The sequence below is a fragment of the Pyrus communis genome, chromosome 10 (assembly GCF_963583255.1).
Source record: "Pyrus communis chromosome 10, drPyrComm1.1, whole genome shotgun sequence".
Taxonomy (NCBI): Eukaryota; Viridiplantae; Streptophyta; class Magnoliopsida; order Rosales; family Rosaceae; genus Pyrus; species Pyrus communis.
The window spans coordinates 2,846,205-2,868,051 of NC_084812.1; the positions used below are offsets into that span (position 1 = coordinate 2,846,205).

At 37.1% G+C, this 21,847-nt stretch overlaps 2 protein-coding genes and 1 pseudogene across 2 annotated transcripts; all 3 read left to right on the forward strand.

The window, feature by feature from the left end:
* The first annotated feature begins 1,034 nt into the window (after positions 1-1,034).
* LOC137748402 (FRIGIDA-like protein 4a) lies at positions 1,035-4,108 on the forward strand. Its single transcript, XM_068488549.1, has 3 exons — positions 1,035-2,041; positions 3,031-3,206; positions 3,325-4,108. The coding sequence occupies exons 1-3, from the start codon at positions 1,153-1,155 to the stop codon at positions 3,922-3,924; spliced, it is 1,665 nt and encodes a 554-aa protein (XP_068344650.1). The 5' UTR covers positions 1,035-1,152; the 3' UTR covers positions 3,925-4,108.
* Positions 4,109-4,491: 383 nt separating this feature from the next.
* LOC137748921 (aldehyde dehydrogenase family 2 member C4-like) lies at positions 4,492-9,914 on the forward strand. Its single transcript, XM_068489114.1, has 9 exons — positions 4,492-4,621; positions 4,891-5,033; positions 7,210-7,593; positions 8,127-8,216; positions 8,328-8,501; positions 8,757-8,894; positions 9,040-9,177; positions 9,315-9,376; positions 9,503-9,914. The coding sequence occupies exons 1-9, from the start codon at positions 4,513-4,515 to the stop codon at positions 9,774-9,776; spliced, it is 1,512 nt and encodes a 503-aa protein (XP_068345215.1). The 5' UTR covers positions 4,492-4,512; the 3' UTR covers positions 9,777-9,914.
* Positions 9,915-14,595: 4,681 nt separating this feature from the next.
* LOC137748628 (aldehyde dehydrogenase family 2 member C4-like) lies at positions 14,596-19,396 on the forward strand (annotated as a pseudogene).
* The last annotated feature ends 2,451 nt before the right edge of the window (positions 19,397-21,847 follow it).

The following is a 21,847-nucleotide window of genomic DNA, read 5'->3' on the forward strand; positions in this document are numbered from 1 at the left end:
TAATCATAAAGCAAAGGATGCCGTAGCAAATAGTGAAAACTATTTACCCTATACAAAAGTCTTCAACGAATAGTGAAAGCTTAGCCAACCCACATGAGGTATCCATACTTACAACACAACAGCTATATGTATGTATGTATATGCACTCTTATCAATTAGGGCAACTTTCAAAACACAGTAACTTGTACTGCAGGTTGCTGCAATGGATGTGAGAAAATATTTGTGCAGCTCAGGCCGCAGAACCATCCGATTGGGCGGGCGAATGTACTACGATGAGATTGATCGCCCGAGATTCACACTGAGAGCAGATCAAACGGCAATAAGTTGAGGTGGAAAGTCTTGTGTTGCGGGTGAAGTTGAAGAAAGAAAAGAAGAAGATTTTGACTCTCCATCACCCGTGCAAGTCTCATGTGATCCTTGCACTTACTCTCAGCATGTTGATCAATTATATGTGTTGGACGAACCCGAAGAATACGATCACCTATCTCGCTCGTTCTCCATGCGTTTCGGGGATCATTCGAAGATCTTTCGGAAGAATGAATCGATGGTTTAGGAGTAGAAATGAAATTGTTTGTTTAATCCTTTGTTGCTATGTGTGTGTGTGTGTGTATATGCATATATAGTAATGTTCATCAGTTCATGGGATAAGAAGGGTGTTTTCTAAAGTTTTGTATGGGAAAATCCCTATTGTCTATAGACTTTATACTCACTTCATATGTTCATACGTTAATTTTTAGTGTATTCGGAACACAGTCACGTAGTGTTATTATTTCACTCAAATTATAACACGTGAAAAAGCGCATCACATAACTTGTGTTACATGTACTCATAATTAAGATGACAAACTAGTGTTATGAATTGGCTAAGTGTATGTAAAGTTAATTTGCCATTTATGTTAAGTCATTTGGCAACTCAAATATAGGTATTGGACCGAAAGAGGAAAAAAAAAAAAAAAAAAAAAAGGCAAGGAGGGTTCTGCAACTAAAACGGTACCGTTTCATTGTAACGTGAAAACCGAAGGGAATGAAAGAAAATTCAGATTCACCGCGCAGAGACTGATCTTCTGCTTCTTCTTCGTCTTCAGAAAATAGGGTTTAGGGTTTTCGTTTCCGAAAAATCCCCAATTCAGTGACTTCAGAACAGCGTCGTTTCATGATTTCATCACCATATCCGCCAATGGGGACCGAAGTGGTGGTCACGACGGACCGAGTCCAGAAGTTCTTCGAGGACCTGGAGGCGCAGAAGGCGATTCTCTCCACCTCTACCAAGCTTTTCACAACCCTCTCCGACCACTTCGATTCCCTCCAGAAATCCATTTCCGAGAAATCCCATTCTCTCGAATCCAAAATCCAATCCCTGGAATCCCGTTCCCGCGAAACCTTACAATCCCTCGACCACCGCGAGGCCTCCATCCCGGAGCGCGAGTCCTCCACCGCTGCTCGAATCGAGGAGCAGAAAGCCGCGGCCTTGGCCGAGGTGGAGAAGAATGTTTTTGGGGATTTGGATTTGGCGGAGACCCTGAAATCGTTTTGCAGGAAAATGGACTCCCAGGGTTTGGTGAAGTTCATCGTGTCGAAGCGGAAGGAATCGATATCGATCCGGGCGGAGATTGTACAGGCGATTTCGGAGGCGGTGGACCCGCTAAGATTGGTGCTTGATGCATTGGAAGATTTTTTGGATTCTAAAGCCAAGAAATTCGGGGTTACCGATAAGAGGTGGGCGTGCGGGCTGTTAGTTCAGGCTCTGTTTCCGGAGGGTAAGCCCAATGCTGGCGCGAAGGGGCCGGAGTTTTCTAGGAGCATGGTGGAGAGAGCGGCGGCGATTGCAGATATGTGGAAGGCGCAGATGGATGGAGATTCAAACGGTGGTGGCGGGACATTGGGGGCTGCGGAGGCAGTGATGTTTGTGCAAATGCTCGTTGGGTTTCGATTGAAGAAGAAGTTCGGTGAGGAGTTCTTTAGGAAGTTGGTAATGGAGCACGCAGCGAGGAGGGATATGGCAAAGCTAGCAAGGGCTCTAGAATTCGGAGAGAAAATGGGAGGTATGTGTTCACAGTGTTTGTTTAATCAATTCCAATTTTGTTGCAACAGTTTGTTTGCAAAAAAACTTATGCTGCCACTTGTTGAGAAACTTGTATTGCGAATGGTCTTTCTGCTTGCATGTTGAGGCATAACCTATCAAACTTGAACCTACATTGTTGCTGCAAGTTTGATTCCATTACCGGTTCAAGCTTAGCTAGCACGTGATTCGGATTAAAAATCTTTGTGAGCCTAGCAAACCTAAGATTAAGTTAATGTTGACACTTACTAAGCCAGTAGGACAGATTTCAGTCTCATGTTGCTTCATTACCAAATGAAATCTAAATTAGAAATTATGATTTAGAAAAGCAGCACTTCTATGGCCAAGGTTTTGAGTTGATTTTGATAGTCTGCAGACATTCGGAGTGTAATATCAGGGAATCATTTAGTGTGTGAAAAAGTGAAAAGCTTTACCTCTTGTATGTTATTTTGCTTAGAATTTGAGCTGTAGGATAGCTGACGTAGTAAATTTTGATGATGAAGAGTTTACAGCTCTTCAGAAATTTCCGCTCAGAGAGACATTGATATGTTTCGGAGCTAAGTTTCCCGATGATAATTTGATAACCTCCATACTTTGCGTGAATAGTAAATGCTAGAAATAAGTACGGTATGTACCTTAGTTTTGCCTCCCCCTCTTCAAAACTGATAATAAAAGATAGTAAACTTAATCTTATGTGAGAGGCCGAGAAACGTATGTTTGTAGTTTGTACCTCCCACTTGTACATAGAATAAGAATGAGTTTACAATTGAGGCATGAAAGTGTTAATGCTTACGAACATCTGCCCAATTTATGAAACGAAACTTGAGTATGACTTGATTAAGTGTTTGTTCCACTGATTTGATTCTTTTGAGAGAATCTTTTTTTGTTCTTCTTCCCTCTTATTTGGTTCAGCATTTTCACTTTGTAAGCATTGCCCATTGTGTATACTTGATGAATTTCTGATTTGTACAGATGTCATTGATGAGTTAGTGAAGAATGGCAAGGAGATAGAGGCTGTATATTTTGCTTCTGAGTCTGATTTGACCGAGAGATTTCCTCCTGTTTCTCTGCTCAAGTCGTATCTCAAGAACTCCAGAAAGAATGCTGCGACCATATTGAAGAATGGCAATAATAGTGTGGCTGCTACTGTATGTGTAACTTTCCTTTTGTCTTTAGTTTCCCCAACGGAGTTTTGTTTTTCACTCTGTAATCAGAAGAGTTTCTGCTCACTTTTGGGAGATTTATTAATCGAAGTCCATCTTACAGGAGGAATCGAGCACATTTGAGTTGAATTCCATCAAAGCAATCATCAAATGTGTAGAAGACCACAAGCTTGAATCAGAGTTTTCTCTTGAGAACTTAAGAAAGCGGGCCACTCATCTGGAGAAAGCCAGGACAGAAAGGAAGAAGAGATCAGCATCTTCCAGCAGGCCTCATAATAATAAGCGAGCCTATGGTGGCAGTGGAGGTGGTGGCAGCGGCAGTGGTGGGGGTGGTGGCCGAGGGGTTGGACAGTCTTCTTCCCGGCCTGCCAAAGCTGCCAAGTTTTCCAATGCATACCCCTCCTTCACCCGCAGGAACCCAAATCCTCTTCCACAGCATAGTCCTGCAACAAGATACTCTGGTCCTTATAATTACCCCAGCCAAAGTGTGTACGATGGTCCAACAGTAGCATCATATGGATCCACATACGGAGCTCCCCCTGCTCAAAGCCCCGCTGCTCTTCCGTCGCAACACTACTCCCTCTCTGGGGACAGCTTGGGTGCTGCCGGCTTCCGAAGTAGTGGTGCTTATGGTGGCCAGACCAACTACGGGTACGCAAGTGCTGCTCCACCAGCGTACCAGCCTCCTTCGTATCCGCAATAGTTAGAAGCAAAACATAGCTTAGATGATGGAAGTTTTTTTAAAATTTTTTTTTTTTTAAGAGTCCCTCCAATTGTATAATGACATGTGGCGTACCGAACCTTGTTCCGGTTACACTGAAAAATCTCTTCATGGATGTATACCTTCACATTCATAATGTCAAGATTTTGATTCTCTCCGTTGGATGCAATATCGTTGTGTGTACCTTGAAAGTTGGATGTGCTTGTTAAGAGTTTGGATTCATAATGTCAAATGATTTGGTTGAAATATCATATTGGAAGTCTCGATTTATGTTCATATCAACTTTTAGTACATATCATATGGCGGTTAGTTTTTGAATCAAACACAGAGAATATCATAATTAACTGTTTAATGATAAATATATTAAATAAGTGCATGTACATGAATAATTTAACAAATTATTCAAAATTTAATATTCATTAACATTATACTAATGCTAGCTTCAAAAAATAGAAAAACATTTTAAGTTTTATTACCGCATAATGCGCTCTGTGTATATATAACAGAAACAAGAGTTTCATTTTCTACACAAGCAAAACAGAGCACATCACGGTGAGGAAGAGGACCGCCATGGCTAGTGATTCCAACGGCATCTTAGCTTCCGAGTCTTCCGTCAAAATTCCGATAATAAAGTACACCAAGCTCTTCATCAATGGAGAATTCGTTGATTCCGTTTCAGGTTCTCATCATTTTTTTTTCTTCCCAACAAAGTTATTAGCTTTCACGTACATAAAACCGACCCCAAGCTGACAAAGCTCCCTGCTTTGTGAGGGTTGGGGAAAAAATCTATAGTATACAGTCTTACTCTTGTTTTGCAAAGCGATTGTTTTCCTCAATTCAAATCCGTGATATTTCGGTCACAAAAGAGCAACTTCTCTGTTGTATCAAGGCTCGCCCTCTAGCTTTCACATACATAAATTGTTAAATGCATGTTTTGTTTTTTAATAGGGAAAACATTTGAGACGATGGATCCAAGAACGGGGGAGGTGATAGCTAGAGTTGCAGAAGCAGATAAGGAAGATGTTGATTTGGCTGTCGAGGCTGCACGTGCTGCCTTCGAAAATGGCCCTTGGCCTCGCTTGCCCGGCAGTGTATGCACTCTAAATCGTACTCTCGAAAAAGAATTTACTGTGTGAAATTAGAATACCGTCACATGATATAAATTATATATATTGTCATTGCAATTACATTTACTTATGGAAAGGGATCTTTTCTGCATCCCTTCCACCTAATCCTTTACATCAAACAATTTGGACCTTTGAAATTTGATCAAATGACTAAAATTATTATAACTTTAAAATGGGTCCGTATTTTTAACCGTTGAATCAAATTTCAAGGATCCGGATTATTTGATGAGAATGATTAGGTGGAAAGGGTCTGGAGAGGATCCATTTCCTTTAATTATTCAAGTAGCAAACAACAAAATCTCGTCGAACTAGTTAAGAGAATTTTATTTTTTTAAATGTCATAATTTTTTTTAGTTGTTAAATGAACTAAAATTTTTGCAATTTGTCATACTAATGTTTCGAAATCATTAATTTATCATCTTGCCCTAACTTCCTTTCAGTTTTCATACAAAATAAATCATGTGCTTTGCACGACTTGTGTTCATGGTTAATTCGAACATTTCAACATAAAGATTGTCATCCGCTTTACCCTTTTCGAAACACAAAGAAGACAGTGCTGGTCTTTCCTCTTTTTCCAAACAGCAAACCCTCGTATCCTCATATACCACATTAACCCCCTTTTTGTATTTTTTGAAAAAACTCAAGAATTAGTTTTGTTAAAGACAACTTATTAAAAGCGGAGTAAGATATTAAAATATCAGAAATATCTTTCCGAACTTTATACGCATTATTGTTCTCTTTCAGTTTTTTTATGTTTGTTGGGATTCCATGTTTTCTAAAAATTATTAGAGCATCTCCCATCCGTGTCAGATAATTATATGATTTGGGTTGAGTTGGGTTAGGTACGATTATTATTGACCACGCCTGCACGCCATAAGCACTTATTAGTTATTACAACATTTTTAAAATCTCTCAAATAATGCATGTTTTGCATGTATTATTATTCTTTTCCAAAACTACTATTATTCTATTTGTGTTGAGTATCTGCAAAGATCTCCTCACGTGGAAATGGAACAACGAATAATCATTTTTATTATGTATAGGCTTTTTAATCAAAATGATTCGAGATTTGCATAACTCTTGATTTTGGTTTTTGAGATTTGAAATCGATAAGAGTGGTCTCTAAGTTTGTAGATATTTTTGTCATTTTATCCTTATTTAATAGAGATTTTTCACGGAATGACTAAAATGATTGATGGTGGACAAACTCATAGATCATTTCTATCGATTTCAAATTTCAGATACCAAAGTGAAGATTTATACCAATTTAAGGAATCATTTTGGCTTAATGCCTTATGGGCATTCTTTTTATTAATATAAGTAGAAATGGTCATTTAATATTCCATTTGAAATGGTACTTATATTTTCTTTGTAAGTTCATTCCTCCACTTGTAATAAATGTATCTTTACCATATAAATTTTATAATTGAAATCATTCAACGTCTTAATCTTCATTTCAAGATCATTTTCACAAAAAAAATAATTTGAATCAAAGATCATTTAGTTATTCAAATTGTATCAAATAAATCAAAGGTGTTTGTATCAAAGAACATATTAATAATGAACCATCCATTATTTGAAACATATGGAGAATAAACGATTTCCATTTCGACTGATTCTTTATAGGGTTGATCTTCAAATGAAGATAAAGACATTGAATGATTTTAATTATAAAATATTTACGTTAAAACACGTTGTTTGTAAGTGAGGGAATGAACTCATCCCCAAAGAAGGAATGCAAGTATTATTCATATTTAATAAGTTTAAAGTTCATATTTTGTTCAGAAAAAAAAAATGTAAGTGCATCAATTTTGATCTACTTCTCATATTCAAACCAACTAGCTCTTAGTTAGCAGCATCTTCTTCTCCATATTGATAGCGTTACCCCGAGTTTTAGTCGGTTCCCATTTCAACCAATATTGCAAAACTCACAAATATCTCCTACTCCGACTTTGATATTGTAGAACTGATATACACAAAACTAACATACTTGTTGATAATTTGAAATTGATATACAATGATAGAGCCCACCTCTTTTAGTATGTACCATCGAGAATATATTAACTTTATGTGTCCAACCCCCGATTAATAAACGGGTCAACAACACTCAAATTTGCTTATTGCATGACATAATGTTCAGGAGAGAGGAAGAATAATGCTGAAATTTGCGGACTTAATTGACCAACATGTAGAAGAACTAGCCAGCCTGGATACCGTCAATGCCGGAAATTTGTTCGGCAATGGCAAGATCGCAGGCATACCTTCTGTGGCGAACTCTCTCCGTTATTATGCCGGCGCAGCCGACAAGGTCCACGGGGAGGTGCTCAAAATGTCGCGTGATTTTCACGGGTATACGTTGCTCGAACCCATCGGTGTTGTAGGACACATCATTCCCTGGAATTTCCCGAGCGCCCTGTTTTTCACGAAGGTCAGCCCTTGCTTAGCCGCCGGGTGCACCATGGTCGTCAAACCTGCCGAGCAGACACCTCTATCGGCGATTTACTACGCTCATCTAGCTAAGCTGGTATAAGCTCAGTTAGTCATGCTGTAGCTCTATGTTTAGCTAACTCTTGTCGACCTTAAACTCGTAAAAATCTGTCAGTTACCCTCCTACCTTTAGACTCGAAACCATTCCATCCAGTCTTTCGTCAATTTAAGTCGTGTGACATAGTTAGAGGTTAATATTGGTATGCCCATGAAATCCCTATAGCAGTGAAATTATATTTGATTAAGCTTACAAGTTACAACATTACAGGCATGATCAAACCTATGATAATTTCATTGCTACAAGGGTTCATGGACGAGTAATGACAATATTATACTTTAAGTGTGTCAAGTGACTTAAATTGACGGAAGATTGGATGGAATGGTTTTGAATATGATGATAGGGGGAAATTGACAATGATTACCGAGTTTAGGGAAAAAAAATTGTATAGAGAATTTTTTTTCACAAAGGTAATAATTTAGAGATCAAATCGGTAGCTTACTTGAACTATATCGGTAAGATTTCCAATGTGGCTCACTAGTGGTGATTTTGGCTTGTAAATTCTTATGAAGGCTGGTGTTCCTGATGGAGTGCTCAATGTCATAACTGGATTTGGACAGACTGCTGGTGCTGCCATCAGCCATCATATGGACATAGACAAGGTAAACTCCCGTTTTTCTATTCCTTCAAAACTTGTGTCACTTCTGGGGAAAATGTTTACGAAATTTTGAGGACAGTACGTGAATGTCTTGCCGGAATCTGTAATATTTCAGGTCACTTTTACTGGTTCGACGGAGGTAGGGCGTGAAGTTATGCAGGCAGCAGCAAAAAGCAATCTAAAACAAGTTTCACTCGAACTAGGAGGCAAGTCACCCCTTGTGATCTTTGATGATGCTGATATAAATATGGCTGTTGAGCTGGCTCTCTTGGGAATCCTTTACAACAAGGTCATGTTCATAACTTTGCTCATTGTTAAACTGACTCATGAAGATTACAACAAATCATCGTTTGATAACCTTTTCAGTTTTTGTTTCTAATTTTTAAACATAAAACCAAAATCAAGCCAAATTTTAAAAACGTAACATTCAATTTTTTTTTTATTTCAATTTTTTTTTTTAAGTAAGAACAAAAACTGAAAATTTGAAAAACGAAATAGTTATTAAACAGAGCCTCAATTTGTCTCACTAAAATTCATATTTTAGGGAGAAATTTGCGTGGCAAGTTCGCGTGTTTACGTTCAAGACGGAATTTATGATGAATTTGTGAAGAAGTTAGAAGACAAGGTGAAAACTTGGGTAGTTGGGGATCCTTTTGATCCTAATGTTCGTCAAGGACCCCAGGTAATTAATCATTACCGTCTAAACTCATGTTCCAATATTTCTAATTCAAGTACTACATATGCTTGAAAATTCCTCAGCTTTTCAAAAAATACAACCTCGAAACTTCGTGTTTCGTTTCATTCGTTTCATTCCCTGAAAATCGCAGGTTGATAAGCAGCACTTTGATAAAGTTTTAACCTACATTGAGCATGGGAAGAGAGAAGGTGCCACATTGTTAACTGGGGGTAAACCTTTGGGGAATAAGGGATACTACATAGAGCCAACAGTATTCACTGATGTCAAGGTACATTAACTTCGTGTTCCTTTTGATGTCGAATTCAACGTTCTATCCTTTTTCAGAGAAAAAAAAATGGATGGAACGTTAAATCCGACGCGAATAATTTTTTTTCTTTCTCATTGATTTTATAACAATTTGATCAGGAGGACATGCTTATAGCCAAAGACGAAATTTTCGGACCTGTAATGGCGCTGATGAAGTTCAAGTACGCAGAGTCTCAAGAAACTTTGTTTTTTAAGCCCTTGCAATGTTACTTAATTTTCGAACCTGGGATTCACATTCTCAACAATTTTACTGATGGTACGTATGACGGTATGAGCTAATATTGCAGGACGACCGAGGAGGCAATAAAGAAAGCTAACAACAGCAAATATGGACTGGCAGCTGGGATTATAACCAAGGACCTGAATGTGGCCAACACCGTCTCCAGGTCGATTCGTGCGGGCATTATTTGGATCAACTGCTACTTGGCATTCGATCGAGACTGCCCTTACGGAGGATATAAGATGAGTGGGTTCGGAAGAGAGCTTGGTTTGCAAGGCCTCCACAAATATCTCCATACCAAATCTGTTGTCACTCCCATTTACAATTCTCCCTGGCTCTAAATTCCCGGACTCTTCAAGGCCAGACAGATAGTGAAGTTGCTTCTAGATTATCATGTGTTTGAACTAACCCGTTTGTACAGTAAGTGTGTCAATAAGTGCAACTTCGATTGTCATGTTTGAGCGAACTTGGACGATAAGTGTGGCTTAGATTGTCATGTGTTTGAATTAGCCCGTTAAAAATAAATAAAATACCGAGTTTGAGTTTGAAATATAGTAATAGCCTATATGTCATGATTAAATATGGGTTGAAAAGAATTTTCCTTCTGCTCTTACTCGATGGCTACTTGTTTATAAGAAGTATAGCACTCGTCACGTCACCCGATGTATACATCCTTACCGATTAGGGCGAAGCTCAGACGAGCACGGGGTATTTTCCAGTGACAACCAAGTACTTCTCCTAATATGTACCGCACACTCAACCAAGTGTTTCTTGTGATTACTAGGATCCAGCACAGCTTATACTAGATGTTATTCAGCATTAAGATGGCCAAGTTTGAACACCAATAGAAGAGATCTTTGCATCTCACCGGAAGTACGTCTAAGGGCGGAGGGAGGGAGTGGCTGCCCTAGGCTCTAGGTCTTTCCACCTTTTAAAAAGCGAACAAACTTGGTGTTAAAAGAGATTAAACTCCATGGTGTTTGTGTGCACTTTTATTGACTCCATGTGAACCTTGAGTGAATTCGCTCGAAATCTTAGGGGAGAGATTAAATTTGTTAAAACATAAAATGCATTGTGAAATTCTTTCAAATCACCAAAATCCTTCACTTTTTACTTTTTAGAGAGTTTATATCACAAATGATCCCTAAAATAGACACATCATATCAAGATGTCCCTTTCAATTGAAAATCGATCAATGTAGTTCTTGAAAATGGATGTCACATATCAATGTGGTCCTTCTGTTAAAAATTTGTCAAAAATTCTGTTATGTGTTGACGTGATACATAACTAGGTCCCATAAATTTAATTAAATATTGTTATAAGAATTAAAAAGATTTAATTGATAAAAAATAAATTGTATAATTAAAAACTAAAAGAAAAAGCAAAAAAATAAAAAGGGTTAATCTCAGTTTACTACCTTGAAGTTTCCTGGTTTTCAACATTTCATACATCAAATTTTTTTCGTCCCAGAGTGGTACTATAATTATGGGACAACTTCATATTTCCATTAAACTGTTTATTAAAACAAGCGTTAACCTATGATGTGGTGCCTACGTGGACAATGATTGAACGCCATGTGTCAATATGGCCCCATGTGAAAATTAAAAAACTAAAAAAAAAAAAATTCAGAATTTTGAAAGAGTTCATAAAAGTTTGATTAAATACCCCTGAATTTTCTTAAACTCGTTCAAAACCCTAAATACCATAAACTAAAAACCCCGAAGTTGAAATTTAGCCTACCCTACACTTGGATTTTACTACATACTAGAAGGAAACAATGTAGCCACCTTAGGGTTATCTCTAACCGAATGAGTTATAATCCAGACATCGATTGAAGATAATTTTTTGAACAAATTAGATAATTTTTTAATTTTGAATCTTTAGCCCTCTCCATGCAACGACCAAATCTTAGTCTCCATAAACAAGGGGAGCCCCAACTGCCCCAGACAGACCGCAAAGTTTTATGCATCTTTAATTTCATCCATAATTTCTCACGTATCTTTGAAAAAAAGAAAAAATAATTTCTCACGTATAAAAAAAAAATTTGAATGTGAGTATTCCAACCAACAAGGGTATGTTTAGTGTTTTATTAAAAAAACATTAAATTTTATTCATAGTTTAGGAAGGAGCGCTCATTAACCGACATATCCAATACAAGGTCTTCCTCTAGTCACTAATCAATCGCAAAAGACTCGCTTCTCATACGTTATTGATTCATGGTCAACAATGCGCAACATTGCACGCATTTTGAGCAAATCCACCTCACTAAAGCAATAGTTGCCACATCAATTGGGCAAAGACAATTATTGCCTTAGTGAATAGTAATTGTTTGAGTGTGTCTCCACCTCGTAAATGAATTGCCCGAGCAATTGACATTTAAAAGTTAATTTTTTTTAATAAATATTGTGTTTAACTTCGAATATGACTTTTAACCAATTTCAACATGTCATATGTCATTATCCGAAATTACAATCTCATCATGTCACGATTCATATTCTCTTAATTTTAAATTTTTCTTGCACTTTTATGTATTTTTTTTATAATTTTAAAATTTTTTCTAACAAAATTTATATGGACCGTTATATATATATATATATATTTTTTTTTTTTGCAATCTAACAACCTAGATTATGTCAAGTTGTCACAAAAACTTTTTCAAATATTTTCCTTTTTTTTTTTTTTTTTTTTGAAAAAAAAATGCCGAATTAACATGGACCATCAGGTTTGGGTAACTAACGGCCCACGTGCGTAGATGGCTGCAGCGCGACTGACTTGTCGGCTTACTCGCCCAGCTTTGCGCGTGTGATCCACACACCTGACATAAACATAAATAAAAAATAAATAAAAAAATAAAAGAAGCACATAGCTGAAGTTAGATCCACTGAGGCGCTGGGCTGGGATACTCCTCCCCGATTGAGCAGTCGGGCTCTGCTTCCTTCCACTGTAGCTTGACTAATTGGGCTTGGAGAGAAGAGGATTTTGTAGATTTTGGGGGATTCAAGCACCCAATTGCTTGGGCAATTAGGAAGGATGGACTTGCTCTTATGTGCCAGAAGTTTTTCTTATTTTTCTTCAAATCTTTGCCAATCTTTTTCAATTTAATGATTTATATCCCACAATATTTCATCAAATCCCCTTTTGGGACGCAAAAAAATCAGTCTTGTTAGTTAGGATATTCTTCATGAATCCCTCCATGGCAAATTTCCATGGGTCTTTGTCTCTTCCCTTTATTAGATAGAGGTGGTTGACAAATGTAGATAGAGGTGGTTGTAAAATTAAATTAAAACAAACTTCTACCAAAAGTTCACAACGCCCATTTACTTTGATGTTTTTGTTGATTGATCTTTGATGTTACTATAACTTTTAATGGCGAGGGATTGGATTCTGGTTCAAATCCATGGAAAAAAAAAATGACATCGGCTATAACAAGGCGCGAGGACCGACTTCAGACAGTTGCGATAAATTGTATTTAGATTGACTTATTTATTTTCGTATCAATAACAAGCTAGTCGGCGCGTAAACTGAAATAAAATATAATACTAGATCAACACAATAACACGTACTATTGATCAAAAAAAATGTCAAATTGTATTCTAATCGTGTACGCATTGAATCCTGTATTTATATAGTGCTTGGATTTGATCGTTCCATTGTGTAGAGTCGCATGTTTCCATCTCCGATGTTAGGCAGAAAAAAAATAAAAAGGAAAGTTACATGTTCCCTTTTGTACATTGTTGTAGTTGAGTTATTTTTACTTATGACACACGCTTCTTAATTTTTTCATCTCATACTAGACCAAGTTGCCGTTTTTGTTAGTTTTGTGTGGTGTTAAGGAAACTCGAACTGACGTTTCTAACCACCACATAATAATGTTGAATAGTGACATGAGCAATGAGAAAGGAACGGCAGATGGGATTCTAGATTTCGGATGCTCCACGGGACCACGAGGAATGAACTCTTTCTTCGTAATATGTCAAAACCCAAATTGCCTTCTTTTGTCGAAAAAGCTATGATTCACCTTAAAATAAACTGAAATTCAACATGCAATATCTGAATAGTTTTTTATGGGAATGAGAGGAGTCGTTTTCAGGTGGGGGGAGGTCTAAGTACTAGTTTAGTACTGATGTGATTTTATAAAAAGTGAATATAAAAAAAGTTGAGTTAAAAAATGTGTTTGTTAAACACTTAAAAATAGCTTATTTTCACAGTTTTGGATGAAAAAAAAGTAGAAAACGTGAACCAGCAAAAATGAGCTTATTCTCACAGTACAACAGAAGTAGTTTTTTTTTTTCAAAGCACAGCAATACCAAACCAACCCTAATTCGCTGGTTATCTGCCGAAATTGCCTCGTCAGGGGTGCTCAAGCAATCGGAGTCGGTGGGGAAGGAATTTGAATTCGAGGTTGAGTTTTTTCATTCGAATCGAAGTCCGAGGAAGAGGTGGAGGAGGAAACTGGTTAGTGAGATCCCACATGTTAAGGGGGTCGTTTTAGTTTTTTTAACGGTACCGGCTTAAAAGGATGGAGAATAACAGTAAAAGAAGGGCATTTTTGTCTTTTTACTGTACTTATGAACAGTAAAGTGGTAGACATGAAATAATAGAAACCAAACGGAAACAAAATTAGAACTACATTGTGCTTATGAAAAGTAAGCTAGTTCATTATGAGATTTGGTTTAGATTGAAAGTTTGAAATTACTAGAGTTGACAAAAATTTATATTTCACACATTGTCAACTTGGACCACACGAAAAAAAAAAAACCCCTCATAAATCATAGTGAATTCTCTGTCATATACAACTATCATGGAATGATCTAGTGATTGAGAACGAATTTCAGGCTCGTATTTCACACAGTACGTCTGGGTTCGATTTCTACCGCTCGTGAATCGCACGATGGTTGACAGAGGAGGCTGAAATGCTTATGTGAGTCTTCCTAATCTTCAAAATGATAGACTGTCGTGACGAAATAAGCTGATTCCTTTTAAAGAAAAATAATAATTCTATGTCATATACGATAGATTGGGTGGCAGATACCGTCTGGTTAACTGAAAGATCCCAAAACTAAACCCATCCCATAATTAAATCTGGCTCATCCTCCCAATAATATAGCATAAAGATGCCCTTCCACACACGAAACAAACACAACAATTCTCATCCTTTTCCACACAAACAAGCAAAGAAGAGCAGAGGAAACGGCAGCCATGGGGAGCGATTTCAACGGCAGCTCAGCTTCCTTCGTCAAGATTCCCACAATAAAGTTTACCCAACTGTTCATCAATGGAGATTTCATCGATTCCGTTTCAGGTTTCTCGCCATTTTTTCCTTCTTCTCGCAAGCTACGAGCTTTCATTTACTAAAAACCGTTTCTTTACTGCCCGTTTTCAGCATGCGTACGTACTGTTTCTGTTTCTGCCTCCACCAAATTTGCAAACTCTCAACATTCAAGAACCCATCTACTTGTTAAGCTTGTTAATGGCATATATGAAGATATATACATATACATAATTTATATATGCAGAGCCAGCTCTGAGATTTTACGTGTCCTGTGCCCAAGATAACAAATGAGCCTTGTTTGCAAACTCTTGCTACAAAGCTAATTTGTATGTCTATATAAAGTATTATTACAAATCAACAAAAATCAAGAAAAAAAATAAATAAATAAAGGGGAAAGACGGCAAAACCAAACTAAAAACATAAAAGTTATTTTTGTTACGCATATATAGTTCATATTTCTCTAATTCACACATCTACAACCGCCACTGTATATATGATTAAGTGACTCACCGACATTTTTGCATTTTTTTTGTTTTTGGTCTCTGAATATTCGGAAGGTAAAACATTCGAGACGATAGATCCAACAACAGGGGAGGTGATAGCCAGAGTTGCAGAAGGAGATACAGAAGATGTTGACTTGGCTGTCAAGGCGGCACGTGCTGCCTTCGACCATGGCCCTTGGCCTCGCTTGCCCGGCGCTGTATGTACTCTCCAACACTCTACTCTAGTAGCTACATTCAATTTTAAACACCGCTCGGTCATTCCTTCTTACTTGTAAATTGCATTTTAATACGTATGCAAAACAAATCGAATTGTAATTTAAACGTAAAAGAATGACTGCTTGGTCATAAGAAGTCAAGTATTTTCTGTTTTATTTTCGTTTAATATATGTGATTATTGGATAGTGATACGCATTATTTGTGGAGGTAGTGATACACATTAAATTGTTTCATAAAAGTCCATAGTCAACTAGTCATAAAAGATATGAAAGCAACAACCTAACTCAAAATTTTCGAGTTAGCAGTGGTAAGCATCTAACTAATGTATTAATTGTCGTTTGATGAGAATGAATTAATGTTTTTAAAACAAATTTTGAAACTTAAATTTATCTAAAACAATCGATGTCAGTAGTGAGTAAAATATTCTCAAATTTTTCGAAGACCATGCCCCTACAGTTTTAAAATATGTGATCGGCCTCCCACTGGTCACTAGGTGTGATTTACTAACACCAGGAATTGAATCCAATAGGAAGTGATTCACCAGTGCTTGAAATCAAACTCAAAACATGTTAGAGGAAATACGAACCTAGTATTCGTTCCGAGCCAATGAACCACCGTAGTGATTGAAAAAGTCATAGTTGATAACATATATTTATGTAGTCAAAAGGGTGGCAACCATGGAAGATAAAATGCTTTTTTATCAAATAATATAGTAAATTTTTAGTCTAAAAGATCTTCATAGAATCATAGTTGCTTCTTGGGTTAGGGATACGGACTTTGAACTTCTTTCAACGGTGAAAGAAACGACTAGAATAATAACGGTCGTTATCAAATTTTTAATAATAACTTTTATAGTTATCTTCAGTGTATTATTTGATAATATAATTTCGTTAGCTTAAGTATAACTAAATTCATATTAATCATTATGTGGTGGTCCAGGGGTTGGAACATGCCCTTAGGTCTATTCCTTGGGCTATTGAATCAGATGATGGTGTGGTCAAGAAAGGCTGAAATGCCTCTGTAATTTTTTCTGGCTCCTGAAAAAGTGAACTGTCTGTCGTGACGAAACCATTAGCTAGTCTCATTTTTTACAAAGTAACAAGAAAAAGTTGGCTTTCATAATAACTCAGCAACAAAGGATAAATTTTCTGCACATAACTTGGCTTAATATTTTTTGGATAAATGATTAGTGTGCAATTGACCCTGAAATCCGTATAGATGAACGTGTTACGAAAGATCTAATTTGTTCACTGGCTTGAATGTAATGTTCAGGAGAGGGGAAGGATAATGATGAAGCTTGCAGACTTAATTGACCAACATTTAGAAGAACTAGCTATCTTGGATACCGTTGATGCCGGGAAGTTGTTCAGCTCTTGCAAGACCGTGGACATACCGCAGGTAGTAGAAATGCTACGTTATTATGCAGGTGCAGCTGACAAAATCCATGGAGAGGTGCTCAAGATGTCACGCGACCTTCAAGCGTATACATTGCTTGAACCCATTGGTGTTGTGGGGCTCATTATCCCCTGGAATTTCCCGAGCGCCCTGCTTTTCACAAAGGTCAGCCCTGCCTTAGCTGCTGGTTGCACCATGGTCACCAAACCTGCTGAGCAAACACCTCTATCTGCATTATACTATGCTCATCTGGCTAAGTTGGTAAGCTCAGTCACTCTCTGCGTTTGTTCGTGTCTATTGCCAATGTGGCTCGCCGTTGTCGACTCTCTTGTAAATTCTTATGAAGGCTGGTGTTCCTGACGGAGTGTTCAATGTCATAACTGGATTTGGAAAGACTGCTGGTGCTGCCATCAGCCATCATATGGACATTGACAAAGTAAATTCTCATTCTTTCGTTCAAATTTGAATCCTTTATGTGAAAAATTGTTACGAAATTCGATGACAATACTTGAATGCCTTCTTGTGATTTGTAATGTTGACGCTTGTTCTTGATACATTAGGTCAGTTTTACTGGTTCCACTGAGGTAGGGCGTGAAGTAATGCAGGCTGCAGCAAAGAGCAATCTGAAACAAGTTTCACTTGAACTAGGAGGCAAATCTGTTAAACCAATCAAACGTCAAGTGTATATTATATAACAATTTGCACAGTTTTATTTCAAATGTAAAAACTCAACAACAAACACAATATCTTAGAACATAAACACTAATGAGATTATATATAAAATCACAAATCACTGACTTGTTTCTTGCATGTAGAGGCTTGCAGATGCAATCTCCTAAGACAAAAATTCGTCCCTACTTCAGTGCAGCAGTTCGATGGACGTCTATCTTGCAGGATACAACTATCTAATCCAAGTTCTTGCACTCGAACTTGGATTTTTGGCGAATTGGTTGTGTTGTTCTCAGCGAAATATGGAGGAATGATTATATGAATTTCGTTCAGTTTCTGATTCTATTGCCATATATATAATGGCATAATTTGAACTTCCCCAACCGTTCATGCTTATCAGTTTTTGTTAAAAGAAAACCGATTGCAACTGTTCAGAAAAACTAAATGAAACTGTTCAATCAGTTTTATCCTTTCGGAAAAAACTGAATCCAAAAAATCAAAAACTGAATCCAAGGCCCATCTTTGACATTTAATATACACACCCAAACTTTCTAAGTCTAAAGACCAAGGTCCATGGCTTTAACCCAATTCAATTCAAACTATAAGTGAGTAAACTCACTTATAAAGAGTTGTTCCAAAAGGTGTATGGGCAATGTGGGACTGGCAGTCCCACATAACACAAGTAAGTTCCAACAAAATCACCCCTTGTGATTTTTGATGATGCTGATATAAATATGGCTGCTGATCTTGCTCTCTTGGGAATCCTTTTCAACAATGTGAAGTTCATAATTTCCGTTCAATTTAATTTTAAATTAGCACCTTGTTCATGACTTGGATGGATTTATGTAGCAGCACTGACCACGTGTTAGTCATTCGCATTTTCAGGGAGAAATTTGTGTGGCAAGTTCCCGTGTTTATGTTCAAGAAGGGATTTATGATGAATTTGTGAAGAAGTTACAAGAGAAGGCGAAAGATTGGGTAGTTGGGGATCCCTTTGATCCTAATGTCCATCAAGGACCACAGGTAACTGACTCTACCGCCAGCAACGGAGTTTTATGATTAATCTATGCCTTAAAATATACTCGCAAATCCTGAGCTTATCCCAAATACAACCTACAAGTTCGCATCTGTGACGTTCACTGGAAGTTGCAGGTTGATAAAAAGCAGTTTGATAAAATCCTAACCTACATTGAGCATGGGAAGAATGGAGGAGCCACTTTATTAACAGGGGGCAAGCCTGTGGGGAACAAGGGATATTACATTGAACCTACAATATTCACTGATGTCAAGGTTCATTCACAAACTCCTACTTTAGCAATGCAAATGGAACATCTAATCCATAGGGTTATTTTCGTGTTCTTTTTCGTTATAACATTCTCGTCTCATTGATCTTATGACGATTTTCTCAGGACGACATGCTCATAGCCCAAGATGAAATATTCGGACCAGTAATGGCACTGATGAAGTTCAAGTAAGTACAAGTAGTCTGATTTCTTTTGTTTGATTCGCATTATTGGCTTCAACACGAACATTGTTTAAAATTGCCCGTTGAAATGTTGCAGGACAATCGAGGAGGCGATACAGAGAGCCAACAACACCAGATACGGCCTAGCAGCAGGGATCATAACCAATGACTTGAATGTGGCCAACACTGTCTCAAGATCAATTCGTGCGGGCATTATTTGGATCAACTGCTACTTTGAATTCGATCGAGACTGCCCTTACGGAGGGTATAAGATGAGTGGATTTGGAAGAGAGAATGGTATGCAGGGCCTCTATGAGTATCTCCATACCAAATCTGTTGTCACTCCCATTTATAGCTCCCCCTGGCTCTAAGTTACAATATAATCTTACGGCTGCCAGATTGTGACCTTGTATTTGTGCAATAATAATATACCTATATATATCAGGCCCTAAAGAGATCCCCATTTTTTCCAAAAAATGGAGATTAGCTATGGGACCTATTCCACATCGAACTTTAACAATCTGAACCGTCTATTTTGTAAGTCTCGATTGACATATCACCTATGCAAAACTTCAATTTGGTCCAAAACCATTTTTTCATTTAATTGTCATGATGAAATTTCAATTTTTCTTCAAACATAGTGGTCGTCAATTTCTTTGAACACAATTAGATGTCTCAAATATTTCCGATTTGGCTAATATTTTGCAAGAATGATCTATGAGGTGCAACTTAAAAATTTAACGATTCGAATGGTTGAAGTTTGATGTGACGCTAGATTGTGTCTTGTAATTATGTCGTTTTTATTGATAAAAAAAAAATTACAGAAGTTTGAGTTTGGCATATAGTAGTAGGTTGGTCGATTAAGAAGGAATGACTCATCATCAGGTTGGTCGTTAGTCCAAAGTTACAACATCCAAATCAAATTCAACATTCCAAAATTCTTGAATTTGTGATCAGAAAGTTATTAATCTACACATACTCGCCCCGGGGGGGGGGGGGGGGGGGCGGGGGCGGGCGGGGGTGGAGCACTAGGAGGGGGGGCTTTAGGCTAAAGCCATATTAAAGGAATTAAGCACAATATGAGTAAAGTGAGAAAAGTTCGAGGTTTTTGTTGTGTTAACATGAATATTTATTTTGATACGATGATATTTTACATTAAAAATAAAAGATTGAGTTAAGCCACAGTAATTTACCATCGTAATCGTCAATGACGAGAGTTGAACTGAAAATTACTTATAAGTGGAAAACAATACACATTATATTACTGACTATGTCATGGATTGTTATGAATAATTATAAACTAAAGAGAAATGATCCGTTTAGTGGACTAAATGAGATTGAGCATTAGAGATAAAATTGAATTGGTAGGGACGTGTAAAATAAAACTTATAACTCATGTATAAAGATATGTTACATAACCACATTAAGTTTTTATTGCATGAAAACATCGAATTATAGGAGAGCGTTGGTCCATTAAGTAAAACTTGTACACATCAATTAACCTAATCATATCAGATTTCAACATCATCCAAAACTTTAACTAATGGCACGCACACTGATGCTGTCCCTTTGCCTTGCTCAGCGGCAAAATCCGGTCCGATAAGGAAACTTTTCGAGGTCTGTATAGGTAAATGCCGGAATTAGATCTTATCTTGAGCAGGAGATCAGGATCCTTCTGGTCTACTAACACGGACCGTTAGATTTTGATTCAACGACTAAAATTATTATAATTTTAGAGAAATCCCCTATTTGTACTCGTTGAATCAAAATTCAACGACCCGTGTTATTGAGTCAAGAGAATCCTGATCTCCTGCTCAGGAGAGGATCCAATGACCACTCCTTGTTGGAAATTGGAAGATCCCCGAAGCTGACCCCACCCCATAACTCATCAGACTCATCTGCTAGTTTAATTTTGCTCACCACTCTAGTGTTCCGGACTCCCTGAAAAATTTCTCATCTATAATAGTGGTGATGCTCATTATTATATTTATTATCGTTTGATTATTTAAGTTTTGAGATTTGTGTAATAAATAGATTAAGGAGGGTGTATTCAATTGGAATTTTGAGGGATTTTAATTCTTTTAATGAATCTAGGGGTATTTAATCGGGATTTTAAGTGATTATCTGAAATTCAAGGTATATTCAATTGGAATTTTAAGATAGTTTATTAAAATATTTAAAAATTCGGGTGTATTCAATTAAGATTTTAAAGAAGTTTATAACATTTCAGACGTATTCAATTAGAAATTGATTTTAAAGAATTTGAGAAAGTTGAGGAATTAGAGGGAATTAGAGAGATTTCGTAGTGTATTTTAAGCATCCACAAATCTCACATATTCCTATGAGATTTCGAGGAAATTGAATCAAAATTTTATATGAAATCTCTACAAATCAATTAAACTCCATAAAAATCCATTAAATTATCTCAAATTCTCAATTGAATGCACCCTTCTAAATCAAACTCATCCACAGTAATCGATAGAGTTATAAATAGGGATGTGATATTCACATACCTTTTTTTACTTCTCACACACCTTTTTAATTTTCGGTCGTCGGATCAGATGAATTGAGAAAGATCAAGAGACGGAAATCAACAAGAGGTGTATGATAAGTAAAAATAAGTATGTAAATACTGGATAGCACACCCCTATAAGTATCATCATCACTTAAGGGAACTGGCCAAAAATAATTTCTCATCCTCCCAATACTAGCTGTCCACACAGTTATTTTTTGGCACTCTTTTTAATTTTCGACTAACACGTCGAATGAATTGGAAAAGTCAATACCAAAAAATTAACAAAAATGTACGAAAAGTTAAAAAAAAAGTGTGCGACTGAAATGTACAAATACACCCCCCCAGATTCCGTACACGAAGCAAACAAACACAACACG